General features: G+C 42.3%; 1 protein-coding gene across 1 annotated transcript; it reads left to right on the forward strand.

The window, feature by feature from the left end:
- Window positions 1-13,921: 13,921 nt before the first annotated feature.
- Window positions 13,922-22,051, forward strand: LOC145414055 (uncharacterized). The gene is made up of 5 exons (XM_080283617.1): window positions 13,922-13,993; window positions 14,858-15,134; window positions 16,965-17,156; window positions 19,781-19,897; window positions 21,951-22,051. The coding sequence occupies exons 1-5, from the start codon at window positions 13,922-13,924 to the stop codon at window positions 22,049-22,051; spliced, it is 759 nt and encodes a 252-aa protein (XP_080139743.1).
- The last annotated feature ends 402 nt before the right edge of the window (window positions 22,052-22,453 follow it).

A 22,453-nucleotide genomic window follows, 5' to 3' on the forward strand; every position in this document is an offset into this window, starting at 1 on the left:
ATAAAATTATCTAAGAAACGAATTTTAAATAAGGCGCCAGTATCAGGTATTAGAATGACAAGGGATTTTGATCTTCAAGTTTGATATTTTGTCCTTATTATATTTCCATAAATTTCCAATACAGCGTTTATTTATCTACTTCTTCTTGAACTATAGATATCAAAATTAATTTTAGATTGGAATGGATCCGAGTTTCGTTTGATATTTTATCCTGGGTTTTCATAATCTTGCACTGTGGCGTGCACTTTTCTACATCTTTATATATTATTAAAATTTTGTAGGAATTTGGCATACCCCATTGACTCTTTTGACGAGACCTTTAAAGGATTTTTTTTTTTTTTTTTTTTTTTTTTTAAGTAGACTTGTTAGTTGTTACCGTAAGCGACGTAAACAAAAGCTTGCACAGTGGCTGTCGTCTGCAGGATTGTTGTGACATTTTAAACTCAGTGCGCTGGGAAAGGTGCGTATTATCTTGATGAGCTTTAGCACAAAATAACAATGCTTGGCTTCACCAATACCAAGAGAAAGATGTTTGTTTTGGTGGATGGTGGCAGAGCTGCTTCCGAGCTGTTAAGTAACTTTGAGTACCCCAGGGCTCAGTGTTGGGCACTGTATTGTTTTTTATATACATCAGCCACGTGACTTCATCTCTGAACTGACAATACAAGAGTTGTGCAAATTATTTAAAAATATATTTAAAAGTTAACAGGAACGGTATTGTGTGTATTGTCTGTGGTGTTACTGTCAACATGACACAGACATGGTGAACAGTATTGCCAAGTCTTGGGGCCTACACCTTCACCCAGGTAAGTGTGGTACACTTAGCTTTGGCAGGAACTGCATTGTGCCTCAGCCTTTTGGCCAATATTTTATAGGTAAGCATCCTGTCCCATTAACAGCTGCCAGTAAAGACCTGGGTGTTCTGGTGGATAGAAATTTGAGGTTCCACCACCATATCTGCACTGTGGCTGGTAAAGCTGGGGGTGTGGCTACAATTTTTTGAAATCAACCGTCTGCCGTTCCTGCGAGTTCATGGTACGACTATGCATAACTCATGTTAGACCTTTAATGGAATTCTGTTGTGAGGCATGGAATGCAGGCTTTATTGGTGATATCATACAGTATATTGGTGATATTGGTGATAGCTATTGTTTTTGAGTCATGTGCACTCTCAGCTGGACTATTGCTCACCCGTGTGGAGTGGATGTGGAGAGGTTGCACTAAAATAACTAGACAAAATTCAGAACAAAGCTGTTGGATTAATAACCCTGGTATTATAAATAAACTACCTCTCCTACAAGTAAGAAGGAATGTTGCCTCCCCTGCATTATTTTACAGATATTTTTATGGCAAATGCTTAGATGAAGTTGCGTCCATGGTGCCACCTCTCCATGCCTTCCCTCGTGCTACACGGGCATCTGGTAGCGGTGATGACTGGAGTGTCACTCAACCATATTGCAGAACTTCTGCCTACCAGTATGAGAATTCTTTCATTCCCTGAACTGCATCTCTCTGGAACTTGCTTCCCTGGAGTTGTTTCCCTCCAATTTTCAACCTACAGTTGTTCAAGTCCAACTGTTACAGATATTTTATGAATGGAGGACACAGTAATCTGGTGTATGGATTAGTTTTTTTAAATTCATTTGTTTTCCTTCCTCTGTTCTATTATTAAAAAACAAAAAAATCAAACTACTTGAGTCTGTTCAGTGTAGATGGATGAAATGTATCTCAGGTATGGAGCATTTACTCTGTTATGCACAACTTTCAGCCTTGGGTTTCTTTTCTGTTGGTGGCAGGTTATTGTGTACTGATCTTGTAGATGCTGGAAAATAATGCCTGGCCAGACATCCGTTGATGCCTGTAGTTTGTTGTGGTTTTCTCCAGTTGTGGGAAATAGTGGTCATATATAGTGGTCATATATGTGCTGTATGCTGCAAGGAAAAATAAACTAAAGGTTACAAACCTGCAAATTGTTCCTTTGTCGTATTGAAAGCTCCAGCGTGCTTGCATGCGTCGGCATTGGTCACCCAATGACGACTGTCCATGCTGCTCAGTCTCTGGCAGCCTTCCTCTTCAGTTCCTTATCCCTGAGGTCATGCTTTATGACTTCCTCCCATGTCCTTTTTTGGTCAGCTTCTCATAACCCTCCCTCCAGCATTCACATCTTTCACCAGTTGTCATCCTCCATCCTCTCCACATGCCCAGACCGTCTCACTGTACCTCTTCTCATCACAACACCAATACACTCCAGTTCTTCCAAGAAAAAAGATTCAAGATCTCTTTATTTTGAGATACCCGGACACATTGTATTTAAATGACTGGAGGTGATAGGCAAAGGAAATACAGACAGAGGAGTACAGTTCCAGAGTTGACCTACTGCATCCATGCTGAGTTAGTGCTAAAAAGGGTAAATTATTTGCAGAACTGGTTTTAGAGAGGGTTGCCTTCATGTGGTGGCACTGATATTACCAGATGACTCCACTGCCTGGTTAAGCAAATGTTCCTCAGATGCTTCCCTAACAACAACAACAGCAGCAGCAGCAGCAACTTGGAAAAACATTAATTTACCAAGTCAGGATGGCTGGTACAGTTGTACAAGGCCACTCTCACTCAGTATTACTTTCCAATTTTGTTTTGCTGATAGTGTTGTGTGTGATTTGTTCACTTGTGGCAGATGTTGACATTCTTTTCTATTACCCCTTCAGAACTGCAAGTTTATTAATAATCTCACACCAGTGTGCAAATGAAATGCCATTAAATTGTTCATTATATCATTTAAAAAGGCTTCAGCATGCTTGCATGCATTGGCTTTGGTCACCTAATGATGGCTATCCATGCTGCTTGATCTCTGGCAGCCTCCCTATTCAATCTCGTATCCCTGAGGTTGCATTCTATGATCTCGTCCAAGGTTTTTTTCAGTCTGTCTCTCGCAAACCCTTGACATTCACACTTCTCACCTTCCACTCCCTGTTGTCATCCTCCATCCTCTCAACATGCAAGAAAAGTTATGTTAATTAATGCTGCTTACAAGAAGCAAAAGAATTATCCAAATCTTGTGAGTATGGCTTTGTAAACTACAACTAGACGGGTTAGGTTGGGTTTGCTGGAATATTATTTTAGGTTGGGTTAGGTTCTGTACTGCATCTTTTCTGGGTAATACTGGATAATAATTAACTATCCTCCACTATCTTTAATCTGTCTATCTATCTATAGCCAGATGCCTTAATCCTGTAAGGGGTGGCCACAGACAAATTGCCTCCATGTCACCCTGTCCCCTGCCATTTCACTGCCCTCCCCCCAGCTTACACCCCCCTTTCTCATACATCTCTCTACACAATCCCTCCATCTCATCCTCAGTCTCCCCCTCCCTCTTCCCCCTCTACCTCACTTATTTATACTCCACTAGCAAGTCTCTCACTCTCCATCCTCTCCACGTGGCTCTCCATAATTAGGTGTAAAATTTCCATCATTCTACCTTCAATATTGAGCTGTAACAGGGGATTAACAGGGGAATATAGTACTCTAGTTCTTTCACCTTAACTTTCTAACCTTCTTATAGCTCTTCGTGACCAGCATTATATTTTAGTGCTAATCTGTTGCTATAACTCTGCATTCAGGGTGGGGAGATGGCAGTTGTAGGCCAAGTTAAAGTAAAAAGAAATTTTATAGAAGGGATGTTGTTCTTCCTTTCTTCTTCACTTTCCTTTCTTACTTCCTTTTTTCTTCCCCCTTCCCTGTTTCCTTGCTGTATTTTTCCTTTCTTCTCTCATCTTTCCTTCTTTCTTCATTTTTTCATTTCTTCTCCCGTCCTTCCTTCCTCTTTCCAGTCACCCTTCCATGCATCTTCACATTTCCTTCCGTTCTATTTTCTTTCTTTCTTTCTTTCCTGTTTCCTTGCTGTATTTTTCCTTTCTTCTCTTTTCTTTCCATACCTCATTCTCTTTCATTTCTTCTGCCATCCTTCTTTCTCTTTTCATAGACAGTTATATTGCACAGTGTAAAAAATCCATTAATTTACTGTCTTTCAACTTTTCCATTTAAAGTTGGTCTTCCCATCCGCCATACAGTATCTGCGTCTGTCTATATCTGTCTTTCTGTCTGTCTATCTATCTGTCTATCTATCTATCTGTCTATCTGTCTGTCTATCTGTTGCCAAATGTCTTAATTTCCTAAAGGATGGTCATAAACAAATCACCTCCATCTCACCCTGTCCACTACCATCTAGCTGCCCTCTCTCCAAGGTTAACTCCTTACCCTCCTATACTTCTCCACTCCACCCCTCCACCTCATCCTTGGTCTCCCCCTCCCCCTCCTCCCCTCCACATCATTCACATATACAGTAGTCACCTATGAGAGGGCACGTAGCACCCATCTGGCAGCAAACTTTCATCCTTTCTCTGTCCAGCTCTCTAATGCAAGAATTAACTGTTACTCCCAGTCCATCAATTATGTAACAGGTGAACTCTGGAACTGTCTTGCTCTGTCTATATTGCCTACTGCCTGTGACCTCCAGTTCAGGTAGGTAGGTAGGTTGGTAGGTAAGTACGATAGGTAGGTAGGTAGGTACACAGGAGGTAAGTTAACTGTTATTCCCAGTCCTTCATTTATGCAACAGGTCAACTCTGCAACTGTCTTCCTCTGTCTGTATTTCCTACTGCCTATGACCTCCAGTGTAGGTAGATAGGAGGTTTGTGAACTGTTACACCCAGCCCTTCATGTATGCAACAGGTTAACTCTGGAGCTGTCTTCCTCTGTCTGCATTTCCTACTTCCTATGACCTCCACAGTCTTTTAAACATAATATGTCCAGGTATCTCAGGATGAATGAATCCTAAATTTGGCTCTGTTATTTTCATCTATGTATTTTTTCTTGGAGGGAACAATCTTGCAGGCATCTGGCCTTTGGTTCCTTCTTCCTTGCATCAAAGGTCAGTGTCTTGTTCTCCATCTCTTTCCACGGCCAGAACATTTATAAATTCATACATTTTCCCATCTTATCATTCATTTCATTTTGTTTTGTTTATAAAGGCTCTAACATGCTGGCATACATCAGCCTTGGTCACGTATTGGCAGCTGTCTGTGTTGCTTGATCCCTAGCAGCCTTTCCACAGTCCCTTATCCCTGAGGTCACAGTGTATGGACCTCATCTCAAGTCTTTTTTGGTCTGCCACAGACAACTCCAGCCTCAACAGTCAAACTACCATGCAGAATATAATGTTTTGTAGTTTCTGACAGTAAATGGTAACTGTCCAGTTCTGTATTCCATTTATATATCTACAGCCAGATGCTTTAAGTCCAAAATAGGTGGTCACAAATAAATCACCTCCATGTCGCCCTGTCCTCTGCATTTTGCTTCCCTCCCTGCAACTTACACCCCTCTCATATACCTCTCTACTCCATCTCTCCATCTCATCCTCAGTCTCCTCCTCGCTTTCTCCCTCCACCTCACTCTCATACTCTCTCCAACTTAAAAGAGACTAACAAAGCCCATTCTCTCTCGTATACCTCTCTACTCCATCCCTCCATCTCATCCTCAGTCTCCCCCTCCCTCTCCCCCCTTTCCGCCTGACTCTTATACAGTCTCCTAGTTAAAAAAGACTACAAAACCCCATTTTTTCCCCTTCATAGTGTAGGGTGTTGAGGTGAGGCTGAATTAGTCCACAACATGTAAGGGTGGCAGAGTCTGTGGTCACCTCTGGGTCTTGGACAGTCAGTGGTGTAGTAGTAGTAGTAGTGGTGGTGGTAGTAGTAGTAGTAGTGTTAGTAGTAGTAGTAGTAGTAGTAGTAGCAGTGGTAGTTGTATTAGGAATGATAGTAATAATAATAATAGCAGCTGTAGTAGTGGTGGTAATAGTAGTAGTAGTAGTAGTAGTAATAGTAGTAGTAGTAGTAGTAATGCTAATGATAATAATAATGTATATTATAATGATCTGATTTCTGTATGTTTGTTTGTTACAGTAACAGCAAAAATGGCACATGTGTTGCAAATTTGTGTTGGAGCAAGACACTGTTAAATTGCATTAACATGAAGAATAAAACAATTTCCAGTCCAGTTGGGCCACCAGTTCCTGAGTTATGACTCATATCTGACCTTATATTTCTAATTTAGTGAAGCCAGTGGACTGCAGGTTGAAGTTACCCTCATCCAACAGTGCACCATCCAGGGGTAGTGTGGCAGTTGAGGCACATTTGCCTTTTCATTTATAAGATGTAACCAAATTATCAGAGTAATAGGTCTTGAAGAGTTGTAATATGTATGATTGTTAGGTTACTATGTAGTGTATAGAACCTCATCAGTTTTACACCCAAACACTGGCTAATTAGACATATCTATCTATCTATCTATCTTGTAATATGTATGGTTGTTAGGTTACTATTTAGTGTATAGAACCTCATCAGTTTTACACACAAACACTGCCTAATTACACCCAACCCTGCTGTTCTTAGTGATGTTGTGTTACCAGTAAATGCCCTAATAGGTCACATTGATGAGTGCCCTGACCCACTAAACCACCAGGCATCCATCTGGCTTTACTTTATCCTGCCTTCACAATACTATATAACAATAATGTATTAAACCTTGGCCTACATGCAGTGTTGATTTTAAGACAGGTGTGTCTTGCAAAATATCAGTTCATTTAATTCTTTCAGATGAGTGGAAGTGAAAGTATAAGGAAGGAAGAAGGAGATCAGGAAGGTTTGGACATGCTGAGAGAAAGACCTGAGACCCTGGGTGAGGATGTGAAGAAGCTGCGGCCGTCACCAGAGAGGTGGACAGTGAATGACATGGCATGAGGTGGTGTGTGCTGAGTGCTGACCTTATATATATATATATATATATATATATATATATATATATATATATATATATATATATTATATATATATATATATATATATATATATATATATATATATATATATATATATATATATATATATATATATATATATATATATATATAAATATATCCCATCATCCACTCACTCGATGTAGTGCTGCTTATTTCGTCCTTCATCTCTAACATTCTTTTTCTTTGCCTGCCCTCCTCTCTTCATACTTCTCCCATCTCATACCTGTGTACCAGCTTACTAATAACATTGTACCTATATATATATATATATATATATATATATATATAATAACATTGTACCTATATATATATATATATATATATATATATATATATATATATATATATATATATATATATATATATATATATATATATATATATATATATATATATATATATATATATATATATTATATATATATATATATATATATATATATATATATATATATATATATAGGTACAATGTTATTAGTGAGCTGGTACACAGGTATGAGATGGGAGAAGTATGAAGAGAGGAGGGCAGGCAAAGAAAAAGAATGTTAGAGATGAAGGACGAAATAAGCAGCACTACATCAAGTGAGTGGATGATGGGCTGCACCACCACATACCACTGCTAGAGGCACAATGTTACTAGAATGCAGGTACACAGGTAGTAATAGAGGTTATTATTAGAAGTATTACTAGAGCTGGCATGAAACAGTGAGAAGGAGGAGGAGGAGGGGCAGTGCTGTCAGGTGAACCCATTGTGTAAAATAGATGTAACACTGAAAATGTGATGATGATGATGGTGATGATCTTTATGGATTGTGTAGTGTTTTGTCATTTTAGTCTGTGGGTATGTTATGTGTTTGTTTCTTCTTGTGTGTAGGCCTACTTTATGAATGTGTCTGTGGCCCATTCACTGGACATGCCATTAATTTGTCCACTCTCTCTTGTATTTTTCCTTTCCTTGCCTCCTGGACTCCACCTCACCCCATCCTGAAGTGAAAAAAAGAAGGTAGGATGATGATGATGATGATGATGATGATGATCTAACCATGTATCCCTAACCAGATGCCATAATCCTGTAAGGGATGGTTGTTTGGCTTTGATTTAGGTGTTTTATGGGAGGGACACTAACCCTCTGCCAACCCACTTGTTGACATGTAGGGAACAATATTTAGGTGTTTTATGGGAAGGGACACTAACCCTCTGCCAACCCACTTGTTGACATGTAGGGAACAATATATGGGTTGTTTATATGGTTATCATAGGTGAGCAGTGTGTGAAGAATGATGAAGGAAGGGTAGTGGTGAACAGTGAGGATATTAAAGATGCATGGAGAGAGCATTATAACCGGTTGCTGAATGAGGAGTTTGACTGGGACAGGGAAGGTTTGGAGCCAGCAGATCCAGTGTCTGGCCCTTGGCCTTTGATTGATACTGCTAATGTGAGTGAGGCAATAGGCAGGATGAGGGTGGGGAAGGCAGCAGGTGTGTCTGGGTTGACTGCCGAAATGTTGAAGGCCTCAGGCGATATAGGGGTGAGTTTAGTCACTGACCTGATAATTAGGATTATTTATGAGTGTGTTGTCCCAGATGATTGGCTGAAGAGTGTAATTGTAAATGTGTATAAAGGGAAGGGTGATGCCCTGGAAAGAGGAAATTATAGAGGTATAAAGCTTTTAGATCAGATAATGAAGGTAATGGAGAGAGTTTTAGAAGGTATGATTAGAGAGAGAGTGAATATTGATGAGATGCAGTTTGGGTTTATGCCAGGTAGGGGGACCACTGATGCCATATTCATTGTTCGACAGCTTCAGGAAAAATATATTGGTAGGAGAAGGGATCTTTATTTTGTTTTTGTTGATTTGGAAAAGGCCTTTGACAGAGTCCCTAGGGAGGTGGTGAAGTGGGCAATGAGAAAGCTTGGCTTGGAGGAGTGGCTGGTTAGGGTGGTTATGGCCATGTATGTGGGTGCTAACACCCAGGTGAGAGTGAATGGAGATTTGAGTGATGAGTTTTCCGTGAATGTTGGTGTGCATCAGGGGTCAGTCTTGAGTCCCATGTTGTTTATCATGGTACTTGAAGCCCTTTCACGTGACTTTAGAAACAGACTCCCGTGGGAGTTGTTGTATGCTGATGATTTGGTGTTGATTGCAGAGAATGAAAGGGAGGCGGAGGAAAGGTTTAGGAAGTGGAGAGATGGTATGGGGCAAAAGGGTTTAAGGGTAAATGCAGATAAAACAAAAGTGATGATATCTAGGGTTGGTGGCGGTACTGTCAAAGACGAGGGAGAGTGGCCATGTGCAGTTTGCCACAAGGGTGTGGGAAGTAATTCCATCTTGTGCGGTGTGTGTGATAAATGGGTGCATAAGAGATGTAGTGGTATTAGAGGTAGACTGCGAGATAATGCTGATTTTATGTGTACGGCGTGCCGGGGTTAGCAGGTGGAGATCAGACGTGAAAGGATTGAACTTGCTGGTGAATCTCTTGAGTGTGTGGAAGAGTTTTGTTATTTGGGAGACATGTTGTGTGCTGGAGGTGGGGCTGGAGCTAGCTCTGTGGCTAGGGTGAGAAGTGGTTGGAAGAAGTTCAGGGAGCTCTTGCCTCTCCTGACATTGAGAGGGCTCTCTGTACGTGCTAAGGGGTCTTTGTATGCAGCATGTGTTAGGAGTGTAATGCTGTATGGCAGTGAGACCTGGGCAGTGAAGGAGGAAGACATTCGCCGGCTCAGACGTACAGAAATGACAATGATTAGGTGGATGTGCAGTGCGTCCCTGCGTCCAAGGCCTGGAGGGGCTGGGTTTACGATGGAAGAGTTGAGAGGTAGGATGGGACTGGAGTGTATTGGTGTTGTGATGAGGAGAGGTAGATTAAGGTGGTTTGGACATGTGGATAGGATGGGGGATGATAATTGGGTGAGGAAGGTGAGAAGTGTTAATATTGGGGGTGGGGTTATGGGGGGTAGACCGAGAAAGACATGGGACGAGGTCATTAATTGTGACCTCAGGGTTAAGGGACTGAACAGGGAGGCTGCAATGGATCGTGCAGCGTGGAGAGCCGCCATTAGGTGACCAAGGCCGACACATGCAAGCATGTTGGAGCCTTTAAAAACAAAACGAAAACAAAAACCACCCAGCTTTGCAAATAGTTTGCTGGCTTACAGGAAATCATTTGGCTTGTCACTCAGTGTAAAGGCACTTGAAAAGGAAAGAAGACTAATAAAAAGTGACAAGAAAGATGGGAGAAATAGGAAGAGAGAGGGCAGACACAGAAAATGAATGATATAGGTAAAGGAAAAAGCAGGCAGCACTACATCAAATGAGTGGATGATGGTCATCACTACCTGCCAATGATAATGATGGTGGTGAAGGGTGTGGTGGTGGTTCATGAAGGATGTTATGTGGTTGATGGTTTTGTATGTCTGTGGTGCAAGGATGTATATATGTGTTGGTGAAGGGTAGTGCTGGCTGGAGGGGAAGGGATATTGTCTGAATACTTCCCTTTTTGCAGGAAGAAGGTGGAGAAAGGAGGACCACGCAACCCATACAAACTTGGTTGAACTCTTGCCCCCGCTGAGGAAGGAGGAGAAGGAGAAGGGATGGCCAGATGACCCTCTCAGGAAGCTGCATCTGTACACAAGAAGGACCCCTCCCCCAGGCCTCTCACCTACAAAACACAGGTAAATTCTCTCGTATAGTTTGTAATGTCTGTTTTTTCAGCTGTTGTATTCTTTATGCCCCTACCTTTTACCCTTTCACAGAGGTGAAGAAAATAAGTGGGTGCATAAAGGGTGTGGGATATGGTAGTATTAGAGGTAGATATAAAGAATGTGGGATATGGTAGTATTAGAGGTAGACTGCGAGATGATGCTCAGTTCATGTGTGTGGTGTGTCAGGAAGAGCATATAGAGATTGTCAGGCTTGAAAGGATTGAACTTGCTGGTGAATCTCTTGAGTGTGTGGAAGAGTTTTGTTATTTGGGAGACATGTTGTGTGCTGGAGGTGGGGCTGGAGCAGCTCTGTGACTAGGGTGAGGAGTGGTTGGAAGAAGTTCAGGCAGCTGTTGCCACTCCTGACATTGAGAGGACTCTCCCTCTGCACTAAGGGGTCTGTGTATGCAGCATGTTAGGAGTGTAGTGCTGTGTGGTAGTGAGACCTGGGGACATGTTGAGAATATAGAGGATGACAGTTGGTTGTGGAAATGAGAAGTGTGAATGTTGGGGGTTAGGGTTGTGAGAGGCAGACCGAGAAAGACCTGGGACGAAGTCATAGAGTGTGACCTCAGGAACCGAATAGGGTGGCTGCCAGAGATTGAGCAGGGTGGAGAGTTGTCCTTTGGTGACCAAGGATAATGCGTGCAAGTGCATTGGAGCCTTTATAAATGACATGATAATATGATACAACAAGAGACTGAATGGAGGACAGGAGTTTGAATGTATCCATCCATCCATCATGTAAACCTGTGTTGCCCCATGAGGAGTATAGGAGCCCAGGGCTAGGCAAGTTGGTGCTGACATTTAAGATGACAGTGACCAGAATACTCATCGCTGAGTGGCATTACTATCTATCTGTCTCTATTGCCAGACGCCTTAATACCATAAGGGGTGACCACAAACAAATCGCCTCCATATCGCCCTGTCTCCTGCCATTTCACTGCCCTGCTCCCAGCTCACACCCCCCTCTCTCATATACCTCTTCACTCCATCCCTCCATCTCATCCTTGGCCTCCCCCTCGCTCATCTCCCCTCCACCTCACTCACATACACTCTCCTAGTCAGTCTCTCACCCTCCATCCTCCCCACATGGCCAAACCACCTCAGTGTGTTCCTCATAACACTTCCTATCACATCCACATCCACACCACAATGCTCCTTTATATCCTCATTCGTCAGCCTGTCTCTCCATGTGACTCCACAGGCTCCTCTTAAATAACTCATTTCCACTGCTCTCACTCTTGACTTGTGTCCTTCCAACAACGTCCAAGCTTCACTTCCATACGTTAGTTTTTTTTTTTTTTTTTTGTGACCGACTCTGGGCATAGGCTTCACAGCCTGCTCTCAAGGCCCAGTAGTCCTCCTACGTACCGTACACCTCTACATGTCACCACTTCGGCGCTAACACCCACCGTCCATATTGAATACATGCTAGGGCTGTCTCATACAGGACTGGTGCATTGGTATTAGCGGGGGTATTTTTACGACATGTCGGCGGGTCTTCTGGTAGATCAGTAAAGTCTGATTTTATGAAATTCAAATCCTTAAACTGTTCCCTGCCTCAGCGGGATTCGAACCTGGGTCCGTCAGGACTGCAGGCCAACTCTCTACCGATTGAGCAGAGTTGGTATCACAATACTGTCATGTAGTAACTTTTTCACTTCCATGCTCACTTCCCTGTTTCTTATCACTGCTTTCAAGGAACCAGCAACCTTTCTTCCCTGCTGTACCCTTTCAAGCACTTCACCCTCCAAACCTCCATCCTTACTCATCACACTTCCCAAATACTTAAACGTACTCACATTTTCCAATTCCTCACCATCCAACCTCGCTGTACATTCAGTGACTACTTCTCTTGAAGACCATCACTTTACTCATTCTTACATTCACCTTTAGATTCCGTTTCTTACACACTCTCCCAAACTCATCCATCAAGTCTTGCAGCTCCCCTTCGTCTTCACTCAACAACACAGTATCATCTGCAAACAACAGTACAGGGAGTTTCCAAACACTATCCTCTCTCACCAGGGCCACTCCAACATCCACTACCCTACCTTGTACCTCTTTTATTACCCCATCCATGTACAGATTGAACAACCATGGAGACATGACACATCCCTGTTTCAACCCAACCTTCAAAGAGAAAAATTCACTCAGTTCACCATCCATATGCACTGCAGCCTTCGCACCATCGTACATACTCTTCACAGCATTCAACAACTTCCCATCTACTCCATATATTCTTAACACTTTCCACAATCCTTGTCTATCCACCCTGTCATATGCTTTCTCCAAATCCCTGAAAGCCGCATACAACTTCTTTCCCTTCTCTAGAAACTTTTCCACTAAAGATCTAAGAATGAATATCTGATCTACACAACCTCTTCCCTTCCTAAAGCCTCCCTGTTCATCTCCAACTAATTTCTCTGTTCTTTCTCTAACTCTGTCAATAAGTATCCTACCATACACTTTTCCTATTATACTAAGAAGACAAATGCCCCTATGATTACCACACACTTCTTTTTCCCCTTTTCCTTTGTACAAGGGAATAATTATACCTGACTTCCAATCCTTCGGGACTCTACCTTCCTCCCAGGCCAATCTGCACATCTTCCACATCCATTCTACTACTATCTCTCCCCCATGCTTCAGCATTTCACCACACACTCCATCAATTCCTGGGGCTTTCCCCAATTTAACTTTCTTCATTGCTTCCACAACTTCTATCCTACTGATTTCTTCCTGTCTTCTCACCTCCCTCCTTCTCCCAGCCATTCCCTAGCCACTTATACTCGCATTCCTTCCATCCTCTATGTTCAACAATTCCTTAAAGTGTTCTCTCCATCTGCTCACTTTTTCTCCCTTCTCCACTAGTACCATTTTTATCATTCACTCCCTTACTAACTTTGCCACCCTGTCTGACTCTCTTCACCTCTTTCCAGAACATTTTCTTACATTCCCTCCACTTTACACTCAGATTCCTTCCAAATTCCACATCCACTCTCTTTATACTCTCTCTTACTAATATTTTCACCTCTCTCTTCCTCTCTACATATAACTCTGTCTTCCGTCTCTCAACTTCTTTACGTGATCAGTAATCCTCAACATGCTGATAAATCTACAGTAAAGTGACGATTTCTGTGGCAGGTGGCAATACTGTCAGAACAGCAGGAGTGTGGCCGTGTACAGGTTGTCACTATGGTGTGGAAAGTAACCCCATTTTGGGCAGTGTTTGTGATAGGCTGCAGAAGATATGTAGTGGTATCAGAGATACACTGCAAGCTGATTTTGAGTGTGATATATAAATTACAGGAGAGAGGTGGGAAGGGATTAATCTTGCCATTAGAGATATCCAAGAAGGCTTGGATGAGTGGAACTATAGCAGCAGAGTGGAAAAAGGCGGTGAATGTACCCCTGTGCATGAATGAGGCTGGTGAAGTGAGTACAAAAATTATCATAAGTCTCTCTGGGTGTTGTAGGAAAGATGCAGGGAAGAATTGTCATTGAGGAAGTAAGGGATATATCAGAATGTCTGCTGAGTGATGAACAGGGTGGCTTTAGGAGTGGTAGAGGATGTATGGATCAAATATTTGCATTGAGACAGAGTAGAGAAGGCCTTTGAGGAGGAATACAACTTATTTATGGCAGTTATAGACCTGGAAAAAGTGTATGACAAGGTGATAAAAGGACTTTGGAAGATTTTTGTATGTATGGTTTTTGCTTATATTTATAAAGACTCTTATCATGCCTGCATTCGCCTGCCTTGGCCACCTAATGGCGGCTTCCCATGCTGCTGTCTGTGGCAGCCTCCCTGTTCAGTCCCTTATGCCTGAGATCACACTCTGTAACCTCGTTCCAGGTCTTTTTTTGGTCTGCTTCTTACAACCCTACCCCCAACATTGACACTTTTCTCCTACCACACCCTATTGTCATCTCCCATCCTCTCCACATGCCCAAACCATCTCAGTCTGCCACTCCTCATCACAACACCAATACACTTCAGTCCCATTCCTTCGTCTCAACTCTTCCATCGTAAACCTAGCCCCCCCAGGCCCTGCATTCAAGGACACACAGCACATCCACCTAATCATTGTCATATCTGTACGTTTGAGCCTGCAAATATCTTGTTCCTTTACTGCCCACGTATCACCACCATACAGCATTACACTCCTAACACATGCTGCATACAAAGACCCCTTAGCAAGTTTACTTATTTAACTTGATGGGTGAATAAGAGTTGGGATGAATTGATGTAATTATTTATTTATTTGTCATACATTATATCTTTCCCAACACTTCCAGAGCTGTGTACTTACTGAGGTCAGTGGCTGCTCTGCTCAGCTGGTGCATGTTGGTGGAACATCACCCTCATTGTCGGCAGCATCAACCAGTACGTCATCCTGGTCATCAACCAAACCATCTTCAGCATCATCCAGGTCACTGGGGTCATCTGAAGGCTGCAGCAATGAGAGGAGAGAAGAGGACAATGAAAATGGCTTCACTGCAGCACTTATGACAATACAAGTACCTGTCTGTTGGAATGCCCCAGGCTGTACCCAACTGGCTGGCAGCACTACAGGTGATATTTGTTATATTTTGTTAATGTAATTATTATATTTTGTCAGTGTAATTATTATTTACAAGTACCTGTCTGTTGGAATGCCCCAGGCCGTACCCAACCCCCTGGCAGCACTACAGGTGATGTTTATTATATTTTGTCAGTGTAATTATTATTTACAAGTACCTGTCTGTTGGAATGTCCCAGGCCGTACCCAACCCCCTGGCAGCACTATAGGTAATATTTGTTATATTTTGTTAGTGTAATGCACAAATCCTGCACCAGCACCACACAACACAGGTGTCCTAAAGCACATCTGAAGTGTGAACCCAGTGAACTGTGGGCTGAAGCTGCCCTCCTCCTGCAGTTCACCATCCACTTTTCTGGGGATAGGGAGGCAGCTGAGGAATGTTTGTCAAACCTGGCAGTGGAGCTGACAAGTACACCACATGAAGGCATCCCTCTTTATGTACAGTACTTTACTAAGCTTATATTGTATGTAAAATGGCCTGTGTACTACATGTCTTCACAGTTAACAAACACTGCACAATGAAGTCATTTAGATGGAAAATCACAGTAATAGAAACAACCATTTTTAACAGTAAACTTATGGAGGCCTGTTCATGCTGTTATTTGGACAGGCACCATTATAATTACTTACCAGTGCATCACCTCAGACATTACAACAGTTGGAACAAGATTAAGTTATCAAGTATCTTGGATTTTGGTAACATGTTAATAATTTTCTGTGAACTGGTGGGTTTATTAAGGGTATATAATTATTTGTCATGTGGGGAGGATGAAGAACAAGAGACTGGCTGGGAAAGTGTGTGCATGAGGTGGAGGGGGAGACCAGGGATAAGATGGGAGGATGAACTGTAAAGATAAATGAGAGAGGAGGATATGAGTTGGAGGGAGGGCAGCCAAAGGACAGGGCAATGTGGAAGCAGTTTGTTTCTGGTCACCCCATACAGGATTAAGGCTTCTGGCAATAGTGATATAAATTATTCCTATGTATTGCCAGCAGCATTAATCCTTTAAGGGTTACTTCACTTGTATGTACGATTGTTGTATGCAATCAGTAGCCAGCGTAAGGAATTTGAGGATGTGGTTTCAATTCCAATAGCCTATCTTGGGATCTTCATGCATCCATTCCAATAGATATGCACTATTATTTGCTAATTTTGTGTGTTTTAGATATAACTAACCTTTAGTCTTGTTTAAAATTGCCTTATATATATATAGCATTATAGATGTTAAGTTGGTGGTGGTTAAACACCCAGTCCCCATTTTTGCCCATAGGTTATGTACTTATTATATGAACAGATTTCCATAAACGTAACTACTGGTAACATCAGGAGCACTTTTGTATTAGGGTTTTGTATAAGTAACTGCATTGTCATTTTGAGTAGTGCATGTGTGGATGGCAGAGAAAAAGTTGAGTGGTACCTTTAATACTTTATGTGTAGGTGGTACAGTAGGAGTTAAAAAGTGCTACAAGGAAGATGATTAACCAGGTTGTACTTATAAGGTGGAACCATTACTTGAGATTGTTAGGTGATGTGTTAATGGCTGTGGCATATGTCACTGGGTATGCTGTGTGATTGTTACACTCTCTCTCTCTGGTGGGGAGGAAGGGGCATCCTACCTCATCCCTTTCCTTAGGTAGGAATTGGGGGAGAAATATTGGGATGCTGTGTATGAACAGGCAGTTCTAGTGATGTGTGTGACCTCTTCAGTTTGTTATATTTACCCAGCCAGAATAAAGTTGTTTGTATATAGCAGGATTATACAGTACTGAAGATGCGTATAATTGCAGAGAAGGGACTAAAGTGACTTGTTATCCCACAGGGCATTTGGCAAGTATCAGATCTGAGCCAGCAAGCAGGATTGTTAGTGTGGCAGCTGAAACTGATCAGCCACGCTGCCCATCATTCACTGTGGAGGGGCAGCAGCAACACACAAGACCTCCAGTGTCGCCCACAAAAGCACTGTCTCTTGGTAAACGCCTCCAGTCACTCACCAATACCTGGATGATGCAAGGTTAGTCATATCTGCTTGTGGTTGCTGTCACCGTATGTAGTTACCTTTGCTTGTCTGTATGTGTCCAGCTGTGTATTTTATCATGAGGTAACGAAACTCCACTGATATCTGGATGATGCATAGTCTGTCAGGTGGACTTACTGACAAATCTGGCATGGCACTATTGGCATAGTTTTTATTATTATCTTTTCATAATTGGTATATCATCATCATCCAGACCTCCTTTCCCAGTCTAGGGCAGGGTGAGGAGTAGCAGTGTTCAGACAGCCTAAGTTTGCCCACTTCAGTGGGCCATGCTTCCATTCACTCATCATTGAAGCCCACAGAATGCTGGCTCCATTTAATAGGCCAAGAAACTTTCACCACATTCTGTAACGTCACATAAACCTATCTGATTGGTTTATATTTATTTCATTTTATTATTTTTTACCTCCAGCCAAGACATCAAGAGACATAACTGAAGGACTTAAATATAGCTTTCAGACACCTCATCACTAGAGGTTCATTTAATGTTGAAGTAAATAATCTGGCAATAGTGGGCATATATTTAAAGAAACTACTGAAGTTTAACCTTTTGTGTTTTGGACCCATTAAACTTTTCAGTATGATGATGTATTTTATATTTTTGAAATTCACTCTTCTAACAGTTTTATCAAATCTTGACAAACAGCCTGCAGCCAATACAGTACTCTTAAAAAATATAGTAAATTTAAATTGTCTGTGGATAATGTTTTTTGTTTTGGACCTAAACATTTCAGTATGATGATGATGGTGTATTTTTTATTTATTTATTTGTAACATTTCTTCTGAAAATTTTATCAGACTGAGACTAACCTCTTATAGCCAAGATGCTGTTAGTACTCTCTTCAAGGTAAAATACTATCTATCTATCTATTGCCAGACGCCTCAATCTTGTTTGGGGTGGCCACAAACAAATCGCCTCCACGTCGACGTGTCCCCCGCCATTTCACTGCCCTGCTCCCAACTCACACCCCCTCTCTCATATACCTCTCCACCCCATCCCTCCATCTCATCCTCGGCCTCCCCCTCCCTCTTCCCCCCTCCACCTCACTCACATACACTCTCTTCGTCAGTCTTTCACCCTCCATCCTCTCCACATGGCCAAACCACCTCAGTGTGTTCCTCATAACACTTCCTATCACATCCACATCCACACCACAACGCTTCTTTATATCCTCATTCGTCAGCCTGTCTCTCCATGTGACTCCACAGGCTCCTCTTAAATAACTCATTTCCATTGCTCTCACTCTTGACTTGTGTCCTTCCAACAACGTCCAAGCTTCACTTCTGTATGTTAGAGTTGGTATCACAATACTGTCATGTAGTAACTTTTTCACTTCCATGCTCACTTCCCCATTTCTTATCACTGCTTTCAAAGAACCAGCAACCTTTCTTCCCTGCTGTACCCTTTCAAGCACTTCACCCTCCAAACCTCCATCCTTACTCATCACACTACCCAAGTACTTAAACGTACTCACATTTTCCAATTCCTCACCATCCATCCTCGCTGTACATTCACTGACTTCACCTCTCTCAAAGACCATCGCTTTACTCTTCCCTACATTCACCTTTAGATTCCGTTTCTTGCACACTCTCCCAAACTCATCCACCAAGCCTTGCAGCTCCCCTTCGTAAATTGTCTGTGAATAATGAAAATGAATATTTTAAAGACAGCATATTGAAAGGGTCAGGTATATTTTACTGGTAGGCTACCCACATAATGAACATTTTATGCCAACCAATCATAGGATTGAAACTTCATTACTGGTAACTTTTCAGTAAACACAGTTTGCATTACTCTTCCTCCCTCGGTGCCAGCCTCACCCTCCTCCTCTCATTCTTCCTTCCTCAGTGTTAGTATTTTCCATCTCCCCTTTTCGCTCAGTGCCAGGCTGCCAGCTCCTTCCCCCCCAACCACCCTCTATCTGTCACAGAGCCTTCTCCCTCCCCTCCTGCTCTCTCTTTGTTATTTGCAACCTTCTCCTTTCCCAGTACCCTTCACATACTCCTCCCTCCTCCCCTTTCTCATTTGTAGCCTCCTACTCCCTCTTGTTTCTCAGTGCCTACCCCTTTCTCTCTTTCTTTGTGCCAGCTCCTTATTCCTCCTCCTTTCCATCTCAGTGTCAGCCCCTTTCTCCTTCTTTCCTCTCCACCTCAGTTCCAGCATTTTCTCCCCCATTCTATGTGTGTGCCAGCTTTGTACTGCTCCTCCTTTCCTTCTGTAACATTGTCAGTCCCTTCCTCCTCCATTCTCCTCTCTCAATGCCAGCTACTCCCCCCTTTTTCTCATAGTGCCAGCCTCTTCCTCCACCTCCTCTTCATTCTTGTCATCTTCTCTCTGAGGTACAGCCCCTTCCTCCTCCCTTCACCCCTTCGCTGGCAACACCCTCTTATTGAAGAAAGAGCAACTGGTCACTTGTCTCATAATCCAGCCTGGACTAAGTAGTGTAGACCCAGGCACCTGTGCCACTGATGGGGCACTGAAGGGTTGTATAATGGATGGAAGAGTGATTTCTAACAATTCATTATTATTCTTTTATAACCAATTTTGTTCCAAAAGTTATCTAACCAATCAAGAGTTATTCACTTGATCCCATTCACAGCAGAGGTGCAAGGACAAGCCATCAGCTACCTTAAGGGTGAGATGGACTGCCAGTTGTCACCTAAGTGTGCTTTCATAGTCACCCTTCTTGATCTTCCTACACCCACTGATACCCAAGGTAATTAATGTATTAAGTTTACAGTTTTTATTTTAAGTAAAATACATTTAATGTCCACTTGATTAAAAAGGATCTTATTTCTTCTTTATCATTTGTCTTTTGTGAAGGTTGTAAAATTCATAGTAATGGTTGCTGTTTTTACCATAATAAAAATAATACTTGTAATATAAGAGTGGAAGGTGGGGCAGCAATCATCCACTCTCCCTTTTGTTTATCTCTTCCCCCACTCATTGTAGTCCCCTCACCCACCCCTACTCATAATAATCCATCCGTCCATTCTATCATCCAATCCCATGTTGCCCCCTGAGGAGTGTAGGAGCCCGGGGCTAGGCAGTTGGTCCTGACATTTAAGATGAGAGTGACCAGCCTTACTCATCCCTGAGTGGCATTACATGAGCAATAAACCCCAACCATCCCTTGGATATAAACCTTCACCGGCTCAATCTGACTGGAGCGCAATAATTACCCACTAAACCACCAGGTGCCAAAATTTGGCTATATGGTTACCACCCAGCATAGTAAATGGTTTCCTGGTGTACAGGAAACCATTTGGCTTGTCACTCAGTGTAGAGTCACCCACAGGCAGAAGGAAGAGGAAAGAATGAAGGAAAGAAAGACAGAAGAGGAAGTGTGAGGATGGAAGGAAAGAAGAATGGAAGAGTGGAAAGGGCAGACACCTGAGAGCAGCATTACATCGAGTGAGTGGATGGTGAGTGCCCCCATCTACCACATACCCCCACTCATAATAATAATAATAATTATAATAAGAGTGAAAGGTGGGGGTGCAGTCATCCTCTCTCCCTTCCCCCTTTTTCTCTGTCCCCATCCCTTCCCCCTCCTCTCACTTGATAATGACCCCTGTCCTCTCTTTCCCCACTCAGTGTGGTGCCTTCGTCCTCCTGTCTGCTCTGCTTGATGCAGTTCCCATCTCCCCCTCTGCTTGATGTTGTCCCCATCCTCATTCCCCCCCCCCCCTCCAATCTCTGCTTGATGTTGCCCCCATGCCCTCCTGACTCCTTGATGCAGTGCCTCTCTCTCTCTCTCTCTCATGTAGTGCCCCTGAGTGACAGTTGAAATGGTTCGCTATACACCATGTCATTTGCTATGGTGGTTTAGTGGGTTAAGGTGGTCCAGCTGGATGGACACTGTAAGGGTTACATCTGAGGGGTGGGCAAGTGAGGCTGGTAACCGTTGCCTCGTTGGCACTGAGTACCTCCAGCTGCCTGTGTAGAGAACAAAATACCATTAGTTGGTGTTGTAGCAGCATAACTCCTAGTTCTTATCAGTTAAGGAAGCTACCTAGCATCTTTTCCTTAGCTAATTATTTTTGGATAGGGCTGGTTAGTATCAATTTGTGTCATGCTGAGTATGGAGGTATTGTAATGATTTAAATGACACGAGGATAGTAAGGCTTAATAAGCAGAATTGTTAACTGATGAGAATATAGGCCTTAGTCACAACCCCCTCCCCCAGTCCTACTGCTCACCCAATATAGTAATTGTTTTAGTTAATATTGAGATGATTTTTAGAATATAGGCCTTAGTCACAACCCCCTCCCCCAATCCTACTGCTCACCCAATACAGTAATTGTTTTTGTTAAGGTTGAGATGATTTTTTTTTCTTACCCTAACTCCACTAAAAGATCAGGTTAGGTAAGATCCAGAACCAGAAAACATATAAGTAGGAATTTGTTATTTTGTTGTATCGAGATGCTGTAGAGGGAAGCCTTCATGCAGTGGCACTGATATACCCATGTACCCAGTCTTGTTATCCCCTGAAAGGAGGAGGATTGACTTCTAGATAAGAGTTTGTAGTTCACTGGTTCACCTTCAGAGGAGCCTGGGACTACAGCAGCAGGAAAAACATCATATTGATAAAGATGATCAGTTATTTATGATCATCAGCTCAATAAGAAATATTACCATCATATTGATCTTTTTCCTGCTGTACTATAACACTAGGGCCCATATTGTCATCAGTAAACTTCCTAATGTCTCTTCCTGTGCAGTTATTCTGCTTATTACTCTAGTAACACAGTTTCTCTCCCTAACAGGCTGCAGCAATCCACTCTTCCTGTTGTCCAAGCTCCTCAACTCACTGCTTCCAACATCCGTCATATCACTTGCTAAAGTTTTATTTATTAACCATAGGTAGAAGGTGGTCATGCAAATACTGTAGGTGTGTTTTGTACATATAAATGGTTGTATATTAATTGAACTGGACTAAAGTGATTATGTACAGAACATTTTTACATTGCAGGCTGTGTGTGTGGGAGGTTCCATCATTGCTTTCTTTCTTTCTCTCTCTCTCTTTTTAATCCCAGGTTAGAGCTGTAATACATATATAAAGACAGACTTGTGCTTAATGCTCAGCATGTTTCTTAGACACAGACATGAGTAGTGCTGGATCAGTGGATCTTTTTCTAAATGCTCCATTATGTCAATTTCTATTACCCTTTGCATCAGGAGGACGATTATCTAAAACTGTTACTAGTAGTTAATTGATGCTAAGCCATTGATGTGTGCAGACAAAAAATTAAAGTAGCTGTAACCACTT

This window comes from Coenobita brevimanus, chromosome 98 (assembly GCF_032717465.1).
Source record: "Coenobita brevimanus isolate Jiangsu-jjx chromosome 98, ASM3271746v2, whole genome shotgun sequence".
Taxonomy (NCBI): Eukaryota; Metazoa; Arthropoda; class Malacostraca; order Decapoda; family Coenobitidae; genus Coenobita; species Coenobita brevimanus.

What these genes read in the sequence shown, in the direction of transcription:
- LOC145414055 (XM_080283617.1), top strand. Translation starts at nt 13,922, where the DNA reads ATGAGTGGAACTATAGCAGCAGAGTGGAAAAAGGCGGTGAATGTACCC. An exon ending in GCATGAATGAGGCTGGTGAA is followed by an intron (nt 13,994 to 14,857) that starts GTGAGTACAAAA and finishes CAACACTTCCAG; the next exon opens with AGCTGTGTACTTACTGAGGT. An exon ending in TACACCCACTGATACCCAAG is followed by an intron (nt 19,898 to 21,950) that starts GTAATTAATGTA and finishes TCTCCCTAACAG; the next exon opens with GCTGCAGCAATCCACTCTTC.